Below are 14,317 nucleotides of genomic sequence, written 5' to 3' on the forward strand. Positions count from 1 at the left end.
TTCTCCTTCTCCTTCTTCTTCTTCTTCTTGTTCATCTTCTTCTTCTTCTTCTTCTTCTTCTTCTTCTTCTTCTTCTTCTTCTTCTTCTTCTTCTTCTTCTTCTTCTTCTTCTTCTTCTACCTTAGTGTTTGCATAGAGAATGTCACTGACTTTTGTATATTAATTTTGTAGCCTGATACCTTACTATATTGCCTGATAATTTCCAAGAGCTTCATGCTGTATTCTTTAGGTTTTTCTGTATATACTATCATATCATCTGCAAATAGTGAGAGCAAGAGAAAAACAGAGTCACGTGTAGAAGAAAACCCATAAGATTATCTGTGGATTTCTACACACAAACTCTGACACACTAGACTTTAAAATAAATCAAGTAATACAATGAATTTACCTTCTTCACCTCATCTTGGATTGAAAACTTTGAACACAAAGCAGAACTTGGAATGAATTTGGTGTACTGGGGGATAGGGTGGGAGAGAGGACAAGGCGGCTTTCATGTCTTGGTGCATGATAGTGAAGGAGGACCTAGGCTAAGTGTATTTTGCAGAAAACTGAGAAATTTTATACATGTACCAACCACTTTATTTACTGTAAATCGTTAATACCCTCAATTTATAAAAGGGGGGGTTTCAAAAACAAATCAAGTAATAAAAGATAGGGATGGGTATTACTTAATGCACAGAGTTATCAGTCAGCCAAGAGGACTTAACGGTTATTAACATCTATGCACCCAATGAGGGGCCATCTAAATACATCAAATATTTACTGGATAGTGACAGTTTCAAGTACCCTTATTCTAATGTTTTCTCCCTTAGAAATGTATTCTGACCTTTGTCTATGCACTGTATAGCCATCTGTTGTTTTGTCTGAACAATGTTATGCAGTACGTAAGTTTTACAAATAAATACTTCTTGAAGCTTAGGATGGGGGCCTCACCCTTGACCCTTGTATGTTCCTACTGGACCTCTTCTGATCAACTATATGGTGACTGGCTGTGGTTATTTTCTCTTCACCCAAGGATGAATCTAATCTCAGGGCCCTCGCAACTGGCTAAGGTTCACCACCTGTCCATTTCCCATACCTGGCTCCCCAACATGCTCTGACCCAGACCTCCTGCTTGAACCTGCATATGAGGACCTGCTCATGCCAGAGAGGCTTGCTAAGCACACAGCAAAAAGGTATGTCACCACAAAATGTATTCATTGTAAGAGGAGTATCAGTCAACTTGCTTTTAGAATTAAAGGTCTCAGTTTGAAATTTTCTTTCTCTGCCTTTAATTTGTCTTTACTCTCTCAATGGGTGCTTTCCATTCTAAGAAATGTTCACACCACCGTCAGATGATAGAGTTACTCTGACAGTCTCATTACAAGTGTTTTGACCGAAAGCTTGGCAATTTGTTAAGTGTCATTAAAATATGTTGCCTTGGGCAAGGGGTAAATAGCATAATGGATATTCAAACAGACTCTCATGCCTGAGGCTCCAAAGTCCCAGGTTCAATCCCCTGCACCACCATAAGCCAGAGCTCTGGTAAAAATAAATAATAAAATAAAATAAAAGTGAAAAGATTAAAAAATATATGTGTTACCTCTGGTACCCAGAACATAAGTCTCTATCAGTCATTGACTGGAAATGAATGGAAAGGGAGTTACATGGTAACCTCAGATTGGTTAAAGTTTCCCACCTTCACACCTGGAATCTTTGTCGTCTTGCTTTGACCTATACAACCTATGCAACCCTTTGACCTATACAACCCTTCCTTTCTCAGCAAACCTCTAAACTTCTGAACTCAGGATTTAAACTGTACTAGCAGTATTCCTTCCCCTCCTCTGGGTCCTAATGCCTTTCCTCTATCACTCTTATGTCAGCAGCTTCCAATTGTTCAGGAGATTTAAGCATAGATCACAAGTCCACCCTTTCCCTCAACTAATCCTTTTCTTTTTTTTAATATTTATTTTATTTATTTATTCCCTTTTGTTGCCCTTGTTGTTTTATTGTTGTAGTTATTATTATTGTTGTTGTCATTGTTGGATAGGACAGAGAGAAATGGAGAGAGGGAGGGGAAGACAGAGAGAAGTAGAGAAAGATAGACACCTGCAGACCTGCTTCACCGCCTGTGAAGTGACTCCCCTGCAGGTGGGGAGCCGGAGTTCGAATCGGAATCCTTATGCTGGTCCTTGTGCTTTGTGCCACCTGCACTTAGCCCGCTGTACTACAGCCCGACTCCCGACTAATCCTTTTCTGATAGACCATCTTCTGGACACAGAAGCTAGGGAGAGGAGCACGGAAGTGCCCCCTTGCTCCACTACTCTGCCAACTCATTGCCCCACCAGTCCCTTGCCTGCTTGTGAGAATTGTGGAAGTCAAATCTTCTCTCCACACTCGCCCACTATTGCATTACCCTCTTCTCTGCCAACTTAGGTCGCATTTTACCCCATCCTGCCAGTTGCTGCAGACTTTCAAAAGCCTACTGTGCTGCAGCAGTCATTGGCTCCCCACCCTTTCCCTTTCCCACTTCCTTGTCCTCATCTTCTCCCTCCTCCACCATCTTCTTCCCCACAACCACCTCCTCCTCATCATCTTTCTCTTCCACCTCTACCTGCTCTTAAGAGTATCTGCCTCAGTGAATCCTTTCCATACCTTCCTTCACCTCCTCTTCTGCCTCCTTCTTTAATTCCCCCTTCTTCTTCTAGCGTTTGCCCTTCTTCCGTAGCCAGTCAACAGCATCAGGTTGAGCCTGATAACGTGCTAGGTCAAAGCCGGGTTGACGCTCGCAGGGGTCTGTGATGAGGTGTTTGTTCTTTACCTCAACTGACTGCCAGCTCTGTTTCCAAGAGTCTGGAACAGAAAAGTTCAGTGTAGGCGTAGGGGACCAGATTGGGTGACGAGACGTCAAGCGTTGGACAGGGTGGGCGAAGATATCCGCGTATATTGGCAGGTCCGGTCGAGCATAGACGTGGGAAATGAACTTAGATGATGCCGCATCCCGACGAATATCTGGCGGGGCGATGTTGCTAAGAACTGGCAGCCATGGAACCGGGGTGGAACGGATGGTTCCAGAAATTATCCTCATGGAGGAATATAATTTGGAATCGACCAAGTGGACATGGGGGCTACGGAACCATACTGGGGCACAGTATTCTGCAGTGGAATGGCATAATGCCAGAGATGATGATCGCAGTGTGGAAGCGCTCGCGCCACATGAGGAGCTGGCTAGTCTTGCAATGATGTTATTCCTCGCGCCCACCTTTGCTGCAGTTTTTATGAGATGTTCGTGAAATGACAGAGTGCGATCGAGAGTAATGCCAAGACAGACTGGCTGGGCTTCATGCCGGATTCTCGTATCGCCAAGCTGCACATTAAGCTCACGTGAGGCCAAGGCATGGTGTAGATGGAAAACAGATGATACCGTTTTTGCAGTGCTAGGGATTAGTCGCCATTTTTTACAGTAATCAGATATCAGAGACATGCCCTGATCCTCACATTTCAGTGTTTCCACCCCTGCCACCTGAACTTCTCTCTGATAAACTCATTGTTCATATTAAACCCGACAAGACTGCTTTCAAGAGCTCTGTTAAGCACTGTCTTGCAGAGGGATGTCATAAAGAAGGTTTTTCTGATGACCTCCATACCCTCTTTCTCTTAACTGTACCACACGGAGAAGTTGATGAAAGAAAGTATGAGCCTTTAGCTTTTCAAGTGCTTAAGGACCTTAGAAAAGCTGTACATAAGCATGAGGTTCAAAGTCTATTTATTAAAGGTTGTGTTACTGCTATTGCTGAAGATTTTTTAACATGCTACTGTTTGACTGGAGACATTTGGTTAGGATATTGCTTTCCACATCCACCAGTGCTTTATGGCTTCATGAAAATAAAGAAATAGGTACTGCTTTAGTGGTGGGAGAAAAATCTACCATGAATCTTCTGACTGGTGAGGGCGACTGTGCTACTCTTGAAGCACAAAGGAACATGGGTAAAAAAGGGATTGCGTTTGGCCTCAGAAGCTGTGATCAAGGCATGGGGAAAAGTACTTGATTCTGGTACACCCTCAAGATATTTCTATCTTTCAAAAAGCTACATAAATATATATGGATTTTATTGATAGATTACAACTAGCAGTAGATTAGAGTGATTGAGAATAAGGATGCAGCTGGAATTCTAATTAAACAATTGGCTTTTGAAAATGCAAAGTGTGATTGCAAAGAAGTTTTAGCTCCCCTTAGAAGTCAAAATTAAACTGTTGCTCAGATGATACGTGCATACCAAGATGTTGGAACTGATGTTCATACGGTAGAAGTTATGGCAATTGCTACCATTATGGCTGCTTTAGTTCAAGCTAAGGATAAAAATTCTTGTTTTAAATGTGGGGATACTGGCCATTTCCAGAGGAATTGTATAGCAAACATTCCATCCAGGCATGGTAACAATGAGCTTGAAGATGAAGTGTGTTTAAAGACCAGCTTCTAAACTTTGCCCTTGCTGTAAAAAAAGGTTTTCATTGGGCAAACCTATGTCTTTCTAGAACTGATGTACAGTAAATGAGAAGCAGGGCCCAAAACCTTGTCCCTAAACAAGAAACAGCCCAATAGGCATGGACTGTAGCCAACCCACCAGAGGTGTCCAGGCATAACTGGGCACTTCCCACTCACTTATCAAACAATCAGTGATTGATTTATTAGCTGCAACTCCAGGCAGTGCAGGCTTGATTCTTATAATTTCTAAAGACTACTTTTTTATTGAAAGGGATAAAGCTGAATTAATAGTTCCTACTCTTGTTTGGGCTCCTCTCCCCAAAGGAGTTACTGGCTTGATATTGGGGTATCTAGGCTAACTTCTAATGGCATTATAGTACAACCTGGTGTTATTGATGCTGATTATGCAGTTCAAATCAAAATCATTATCTCTAGTAAAGAGTTTTTATCAGCTGCCCCAAGGCACAATTAATTCTTATTCCATATTTAAGGACCTTCAAATGGGCCCCCTAGGGGCAACAATGAATTTGGAAGTACTGACAATTTTTGGACCACAAGGATTTTTGCTGAGCAACCTCTCCTGACTATTGAGGTCAAAGGGAGATCAATTACTGGGGTTGCTTCCAAAGATTGCCCCAAGCAGTGGAAACTCACTTCTGCTACCTCACCCTGTCAGGGGTGGGAGGAAGCAAGTCCCCAAAAGAGTAGAGATTTTCTTACTTGTACAGGGCCCAAGAGACAAATAGCCTTGATATGCCCTTGTGTATTAGACTTTCTAGTTTTTCTGTGGGAACGAGACTTGTTAGAACAGTGGAACATCTATTTATATACTCTGCCAAATTTATCCTAATGGCCACTCTACAGCTCCCACCACTCAAAACCCACTGGGAACTAGGATCCCCTGCATGGGTGGACTAGTGGCCACTGAAAGGAGAGAAGCTCCAAAAGACTATTGAGCTAATTAATGAACAAGGAAAGGCCAGTCATATTGAGCCTTCACAAAATCCTTGGAATCCTCCTGTTTTTTGTATACTTAAGAAGTCTGGTAAGTGGAGATTGCTACAAGATTTAAGACATGTTAATACATGAATGTTACCTCTGGATGCCTTGCAACCAGGACTCCCAAATCTGTTATTATTCCTCAATATTATCATTTAATTGTTATAGATCTTAAAGATTTTTTTTTCTATTCCACTCCATCCAGAGGGTAATGAAAAAATTGCCTTTTCCTTGCCTGTTCTGAATTCATTCAAGCCTTTCCAGAGGTTTCAGTGGAAAGTCTTAGTATAAGGAATGAAAAATAGTCCTAGCATTTGTCAATATTATGTTGACTTAGTACTTAAGCCTATCAGAGAGAAGTTTTCAGACATTTAAATTTTTATTACACTGATGATATTATTATTCATCCAAATTGATCATATTTATCCTCACATCAGGCAATTCTTTTAAAACATGTGGAATTATATGGATTAAAAGTTGTTCCAGAAAAAATTCAATTAACCCCACCCTAGAAATATTTGGGATATAATATTATGAGAAAAATGTTTCTCCTCAGCCAGTCAAGTCACATTTGCCTTTTCTCCTTACCATTAATTCTTTTTTAAAAAAATTATTACTTATTTAATATTGATTTACAAAATTACATGTCAATAGGAATATAATTCCATACCATTTCCACTACCAGAGTTCTGAATCCCCACTCGCTCCATTACAAACCACCACAGTTGTCCTAAGGTTGCAGACCTGGGTTAGCCATCATTTCTACATCTATCTGTCTACATTTGTACATAATTGCTCCCTTTTTCTTTCAGATGCAGTCCTTTCTTCCCCACCAAGCCACACACAACCCTACTACATCCAAATGGCCCTCTTTTCTTCCTCCTTTCTCCCTGGTCTGGATGGAGCTGGAGTGCAGAGTCCTCTTATCCTCTTCCTCCTATCACTTCTCTTCCACAGGGAGTATGGATCACAATTGTTTTTTGAGATGCAGAAGATAGTTCTGGCTTCTGTAATTGCTCTTCCGCCGGACATGGGTGTTGGCAGGTTGATCCATATCCCCAGACTGTTTCTATCTTTCCCTAGTTGGGTAGAGCTCTGGAGAGGTGAGGTTCTAGGACACGTTGGTGAGCTTACCTGCCTAGAGAAATAAGTATTACCATTAATTCTCTACAGAAACTATTAGCTCAAATTAATTGGTTACATCCTTCTTTAGGAATTTCAGCTTATCGACTTTCTAATTTACTTATTACTGTAAAAGGAGACCCAGATCTTAATTTGTTCAGGACACTGTTGCCACTAGCATTGCAAGAACTGGAAACTGTTAACCAGAGTTTATCATCCAAATACTTAGCTCACATCAATCTGAAATACTGAGTCCATTTGATTATGCTTGCAACGCCTCATAGTCGTACAGGTGTTTTAGGTCAATTTGATCCTGACTTGCAAGTTACTGAGTGATTTTTTTTTTTTACCCCCATACTCCAAAGAATAAAGTTCCACTTTAATTGACATGAAAATTTCTCTTATTTCCCAAGAACGTATTCACTCTCAACAGCTCACTGGTCAAGATACTGATGTTATTCATTCTGGGTTTAACTAAATCTGACTCCCACACATTTTTTCTTTTTCTTTTTTTTTTTAAATTTTTTATTTAAGAAAGGATTAGTGAACAAAAACATAAGGTAGGAGGGGTACAACTCCACACAATTCCCACCACCCAATCCCCATAACCCACCCCCTCCCATGGTAGCTTTCCCATTCTCTAGCCCTCTGGGAGCATGGACCCAGGGTCGTTGAGGGTTGCAGAAGGTAGAAGGTCTGGCTTCTGTAATTGCTTCCCCGATGAACATGGGCGTTGACTGGTCGGTCCATACTCCCAGTCTGCCTCTCTCTTTCCCTAGTAAGGTGTGTCTCTGGGGAAGCTGAGCTTCAGGACACATTGGTGGGGTCTTCAATCCAGGGAAGCCTAGCCAGCATCCTGGTGGCATCTGGAACTGCAAACTCTAGTGTACTTCTGCTTTCAGGTATATATTTTGCAGTAGTTTATGGATACGTGTGCACATAAGCTCTCTCTCACAGAAACTGGTGTATATCTAGATTATGGGACTTTGTTAGAAAGTGAACTACCTGAGATGAAATTAGAGTGTACTATAAAAGGAAAGGTCTCACCCGAGTAATGAAGTTGAAGGGTTGTCATTCCACACGTGAAGTCTCTGGATACAGTCTGAGGTGAAGCATGTTGAGGTGGCAATCGTTGCTTTGGTTAGGTTGTGATCAGCGGATGCAATATTATTTGGTTTGGATTGGGAGATGCATACGGGAAAGTGGGCCCTATCCAAGGGTGCCAGGACTGGGGGAAGTAGGGGCTCTATAGTGAAGATGTGAGGTTCCTGCTGTCTTAGGGTTCAAAAAGACAATCGATAGTTAATATTATCATCACATTATTTGTTAATTGGACATTTTTGCTTTTTCAAGAATTACTTAAAATCACCGTGGCAGATTACCTGTGACACATAGATTTCTCTCTGCCTAATGATAAACTACTCAAAGGACTTGCCAGCCTTTTTAATGTATTTCCTCATCACCTTTGTCCAATGTGATTACAATTTTTGCAGATGAACCAGGGAAAAGTGGGAAGGGTGCCTTTACCTGACACAATGGTTCACAACGGCATCATTTTTTTTTACTGACCCACAAACCTCTACTCAGACAGCTGAAACTGATGCTGTTATTGCAGTGCTTCAACATTCTCTTTAAAAAAAAGTCATGAACCATTATTCTTTCATTTCCAGATTGCCAAAATATCACTCATAACTTTCTCCGCTTTTTGAGTGTTAATCCCAGAGGTCTTGCTAGCAATGAATTGTGGCAAATGGATGCTACACACATCCTTCATTTTGTTAAATTAAAATTTGTACATGTCTCTTTAGGTAGTTTTTCAGGCGATATAGATGCTAGTGGTCAAACAGGAGTAAATGCTTCCCAATGTTTGCAAACACCTCCTTTCCACTTTTGCCACTAAAGGCATTCTTCACAAAATTAAGACAGATTATGTCCCTGCATATGTCTCCAAGACTATGGCTTATTTCTTTTCTCAGTGGAATCTTAAACATGTTACCAGTATACCTTATAACCCAACTAGACAAGCAATTGTAGAACACTGCAATTCACTTTTAAAAAGAAAACTCCTTAAACAGAAACAGGGTAATATGAATGTGGCCTTGTTAGCCCAAGAACAAATCCCTTATATCATTAATTTTTTAAATTGTAATTCTTCTAATCTGACAGCTGCTGAGCATCACTTTTTTCCCCACAGGATCATTCATAACCAAAAGTCAAAAGTCCTTTACAAGGACCTTCTACAAGGAAATAACTGGTTAGGCCATGCCCCACTGCTTACATGGGATAGAGGTTATATTTCTGTCTTTTCTTCAGCAGGACCACTGTGGTTGTCATCAAGAGCTGGGAAGCCTTTCCATGAATTGGCCACAGACAAATTCCAATCCCATTCCAGAACTGTCTCTACTGAAGATTCAGTCTCCCCCTCGAGAAGGGAAATAGCCTCAAACTGAGGCAGAGAGTGTTCTTTGCTACATCAGACCCAGACACCCATTCCTAACATTTGGGAAGTATGAAATGATTGACTGAGAATGCCACAAAACTGCTAGAAAGGGTTCTGTGACTCCTCTGCACCCTGACATGTATCTAATCTCAAGATCCTGGTAACTGGCTAAAGTTCTCCACATGTGTATTCCCCATAAATTCAATTTAAAATGCAAGATGTGTGAAAGCAGATCTGATAGGTGAGGTTGTAGAGTGTGATCTGATTTTTTAAATTTTTTTTTTTTACTTAGTGGTTATAGAAACAAGGTGTTGTCATCTAAAAAGTGCTGAAAAGCATTAGGCTTGGAGCCAGACAACTGAGTTTGAATGGCAACTCTACCAATCACCACAAAGTATAAATAGAGAAGAATAAATTAATATTAGTTTTCTCTCTTGCAAACTGATGTGAGGATCAATAGCAAAGCACATATCAAAGCTCAATATCTGAGTCTCTGCACACCTAACTCTCTACCACCTTTGAAAGCATCTAGTCTAGTTTTCTTTTTCCCCACTTTTTCAGCAATCCCCAAGGACAAGGATTTTTAACTGTCATATTCAGTCACTTCACTTACAGGATCATTATTGTAAATCCTGAAAAGTTTTAGTCAAATGTCATGGGGATACAAGTGTTCTATTTTTTCCCCCAAACTATGTGCTGAAACTATTATCTGAGACAAATTCTACCAGCCCACTATAAGTAAGCATAATAAAGGAGCACAGGGTTTATCAGGAATAGAGGCTGATGCACTAACAATATTGCTGTAATCCTTTCTCATTACCTGTGGTATGGAAAGCCGTTTGTGCACAATATTAAAAAAATAAATAGAAGCACTAGGAGCCAGGTGGTGGTGTCTCTGTTTCAGTGAACATATTATAATGCACAAGGAACCAGGTTTGAGCCCCCAGTCCCTACCTGCAAGGGGAAAGATTTGCGAGTTCTTAGAAGCAGTGTTGCAAGTGTCTTTCTGTCTCCTCTGTCAGCCCCTTTCCTCTCAATTTCTGGCTGTCTCTATCCAATAAACAAGAAAAGATAATACAATTTTTTAAAAAAAGAAAAACATCTTTATATTTAAACAGAAAAGCACTCCTTAGTATTTATGATTTCCAGTAGAAATTGTGGGACTGAGACCAGCAAGACAGCTCACCTAGGAGAGTGTCTGCTTTGCTATCTGTGAAGCACAGATCTGAGCCTGGTCCCTGCCACACAGGTGGAAGTTTTGGTGCTGTGGTCAGTCTCTCTATCTATCTATCTATCTATCTATCTATCTATCTCTGATTCTACATTTCTGTCTATCTGAAAACACTGACCTGTAATGAAGCCCTAGTGACAATGACAGAAAGAAACAAAAGAAAAGAGAAAGAGAAGAGAGAAAATGTGGGACTAAAGCTCAGGAAAGAAGTCAAAAGTAGAATCAAGAGTGAGGTTGTCCAGGAGGAGCCTTGAAACTTGTGGGCTTCCCAGTGTCCTTTGCCATTATGGGCCCGGAACTGCCACCTCTGTCTCTTATGGTTCACTCTATCCTAGGTCTACATTGCTTCCTAGTGTCCTTTTACCTGAACTTTTCTCTTGCCCTGGAGCTTACAGGCCAGCAGACAGAAGAGGGCACCCTATACTTTCAGCATAACAACCCTAAGCCTTGAAAAGCCCAAAGCTGGATGGATGTCAGTAGATCAAGGATCTGGAATAGGTCTTTCTCTCTCTATAAACTCCCACTCACCCCACCACAAATTCCCTTTACAGTTCCTATGGTTATAACCTTAAAATGCAGTGTGTTTTAGAGATGTTCTGATTAGAGATGTTCTGATGGCATCTGATCTCTTAATAGAAGGTGAGAAATCTTCCTTGGGTTCAGAGAAACCTCACTCTGTCCAGCAACAATAGGCAATCAAGAGATTTGGCAAAAATCTATTGATTGGACTCTGTGAAGAGAGGAAGAATGGCTGATCCCATCAATGCACAGGTTTTCTACCTCCCTCCCCTTGAACACCGCTATTGAGCTTCTATGGCCAGGGGTTCAACACACACACCATTGAGATCAGAGCAAAGCACTGGAGTCGATACACATTCTCACACTTTCTATGAGGACAAAGTAGGCAAAGCAAGAGGGCTGTCGCCCACTGTGGGTGCATTGAAGCCAAGCCGCTGACCTTTGTTTGTGAATGGATGGGGCGGGTGGGAGCTGGAGGAGAGGGGGCACCCCAGCTGCGGAGTCGCTGGTGCTGTGCGGTGCGAGGGAGGCTAGACGCCCGCCCCCGGCCCCCGCGTCGCCCCCGCCCCGCGCTCTGCTCACAGCTAGCCGCCGGCCCCCAGCGGCTCACTGGACTGGGGCGAGAGGCGCACGGGTAGGCGGGCTGCCGGGGCGGCGCGGGCGTTCTGCAGTGCAGTGGGGTGTTCGCCCGTCTCCCTATATAGTCGGAGCTTAGCGGGGCGCTGCCTAGGCTGAGCCGGAGCCAGAGGAGGAGAAACAGCCGGGTAGGAGGAGGAAGAGCAGGAGGAGGAGCAGGAGGAACTGGAGGAGGAGGAGAAAGAGCGCCCGCCGCAGCTGGAGCTTGCTGAGAGGGTGCTGGCGGCTGGGGCCCCGCCGACACCTCGCGAGCCATGGCCGAAGTGGGAGAAGGAGGCGAGGACGAGATCCAGTTCCTGCGGACCGTGAGTCTCCGTGGTGCCGGCAGGAGGCGGGCGGGCGGCTAGGATCGCGAAGCTTGGCGAGGAGGGGCTGCGCTGCCCGGTGCCCGCAAGGTCTCAGCACCCGCGCGCTGCAGAGGGGGACCTGGCACCTTCCCGCGGGGCTCCTGGGGTCTGCGTGGAAAGGGCCCTCTTCTCCTCCCTCTCCTTTCTCTCTTCACCACCTCCCCCACTTCTCAGCGCCACCCCCACCTCTGTCATTCTCTGAGCAACTTGCTACTTGATTCGAAATCATGGATGCACAAACTTCCAGCCAGGGCTGACTCCTGGTTACCCTGACCCAAACCATCAGAGGTGGGCGATCTCGCCCCGTAGTTAGGGCTCCCCCACGTCACCCCTTCTCGTCTCTCTGAGATGCCCCGCGCTGCTCACTGAGGTGCCAGGAGAAGGAAGGAGCAGGGAGGGCAGAGTCCAGGTAGGGGAGCTGAGTATGAAGTAGCCAGCACAAGCACTGGGTCCCAATACTCGCTTGGAAGGGAATCCACCCAGCCCCGACCCTCGCATGTTAAGTCTCAGGCCGGCCACTATCTGTAGAGCCCAGAGGAAGAGCCAAGGCTTCTGCTACTGGCTCCGGAGCTCCAAAGGACAGGGAAACCCCGCGTTGTGTTTCCGCGTCACTCAGGTCCCCTTTCTGGCACGGGAGGGCGCTGCTCCGCCCCAGATATTAGGGGACATGGTGGGGGAAGAGGGAGTCTTTTGTAACCTGGCCTGTCCAGTCTGAAGACTTTCAAGGCAGAGGGTGCCCAGGAGGGGTGGGGGGTACTGGGTACCTCTCTGGCCAGGTGACCTTGAGCAAATCACACACACACACACACAACACACACAAACACACACATACACACACATACACACACACACACACACACACACACACACACACACACACCCAAATCTCAGTTTCCACCAAGTGTCAAAGGGGAAAAATATTTCATGGCGCTTCAGGCTGATAAGAATTAAATGAGATAGTAAATGTCAAAATGTTTTGTAAACTGTAAATTGCTCTGTAAGTGTTAGATCATTTAATATGCGCCATGTAGCTCAGAGGAGTCAGAAAGAAATTCGCTTTCTCTCTGTCTCCTCCTCTGTAAGAGTTCCCTTGTAACCTGCTGCCCATTTTCTTATCTTTTTCTTCTTTTAATCTTATCCTCTCCTTCTTGAAGTGTTTCCTTACAATTCCTTTCAGTTCCTCCTCCTACCATAATTCCTCTACCAGAATTAATTAACACTTGGATCTCATTTGGGGGACATAAAAGGACCACCATCCTTCCTGTATTCCACAGACTTATCCATTTCTTCAGACCCAGACTCCAGCCTTGTATTTCACACAGCACACAAGATGGCTCCACAGTTGAGACTTTTCAAAGTCCCTTTGTCCTCCAGAAAGCACAGTGGAACCCTGATATCTCTCCAACAGGTGTCCTTGGCACTACATGGGTGGCAGTTCAGATTCTATCTGTCTTGTACCCTCCTGGATCACTTGTCTCTTATGTTGCTATTGACAACCTTGTAGGCCTAGGTGAAGGAAGAATTTCCCTACTAACAGGGTTAGTGTTGAAGAGAAAGCCCAAGGGTCAAGGTTTGGGATCCTAGTAATTTTCTTGAGGTTCTCACTGAATGTGTGTCTCAGCTTTTGTAGCCACATTCTAAGACTTTCCCCCTTCAACAGACAGTGTAACCCTTTCTTGGTACACCTGTAACTAAGGCTTTGTGTTATGGGGTTCTTGCCCCAGACACCAGAGCAGGGCAATTCCTTTGTAAGTCCAATCATGGTCTCCCGTCGGGTCCCAGGTTAATAACCCCCTTTGCAGAGATATTTCAAATCAGTTATTGCTTAAAGGACATTCTAAAAGTAGCCACTGGAAGAAATTACTCCAAATGTGGCATGATTATTGCTTTCCTTCCATAACCACTTCAAGTGCTTTAGTTGTATTTCTTAGTAATCTTATGAAGCAGCTGAATTTCTTCATTTTTGATTTATTGGGAGAGAAAATGGATAATGAAATGGAGGTGCATAAATCATGTGACTTAGCCTAGGTTGCTTGCGAGTTACTGAGCACTGTCATTGCATAATGATAAATTTTCTCTCAAACCTAGTATTGAGCATTCCTTCAGAATTATAGACTTGAGAATATCCTGAGATGAGAATTACTAATGCTTGAGCCCCAAGGTGCTCCTCTAATAGCCATGAATTAGACACACTTGTTTGTTCAAATCCAGTCACTTAAAAAAAATAAACTTTTTTTTTTGCCTCCAGGGTTATCACTGGGGCTCAGTGATATCACTATGAACCCACTGCTCCTGGTGACCATTTTTTTCCATTTTATTAGATAAGATAGAAAGAAATTGAGATGAGGAGGGGGAGATTTAGAGAGAGAAAGATAGATGCCTACAGACCTGCTTTACTGCTTATTCGGGGGGAGGAATTGGGGCCTTGAACCTGGATCCTTGCACAAGTCCTTGCTCTTCATACTATGTGTGCTTAATTCTCGTGCATCACTGCCTGGACCCCAAAAATAAACATCTTTATCTTGGTGCTTTTAGGGGGTCATGAAGCAGTGGAATTT

General features: G+C 43.4%; 1 protein-coding gene across 1 annotated transcript in view; it reads left to right on the forward strand.

Moving 5' to 3' along the window:
- Nucleotides 1–11,577: 11,577 nt before the first annotated feature.
- Nucleotides 11,578–14,317, forward strand: part of RYR3 (ryanodine receptor 3) — a 691,732-nt gene continuing 688,992 nt past the window's right edge. The window contains exon 1 of the mRNA XM_060175180.1: nt 11,578–11,717. Within this exon, the coding sequence (XP_060031163.1) occupies nt 11,667–11,717 (51 nt within the window). The 5' untranslated portion in view covers nt 11,578–11,666. The remainder of the gene's footprint in view (nt 11,718–14,317) is intronic.

This window comes from Erinaceus europaeus, chromosome 16 (genome assembly GCF_950295315.1).
Source record: "Erinaceus europaeus chromosome 16, mEriEur2.1, whole genome shotgun sequence".
Classification (NCBI taxonomy): Eukaryota; Metazoa; Chordata; class Mammalia; order Eulipotyphla; family Erinaceidae; genus Erinaceus; species Erinaceus europaeus.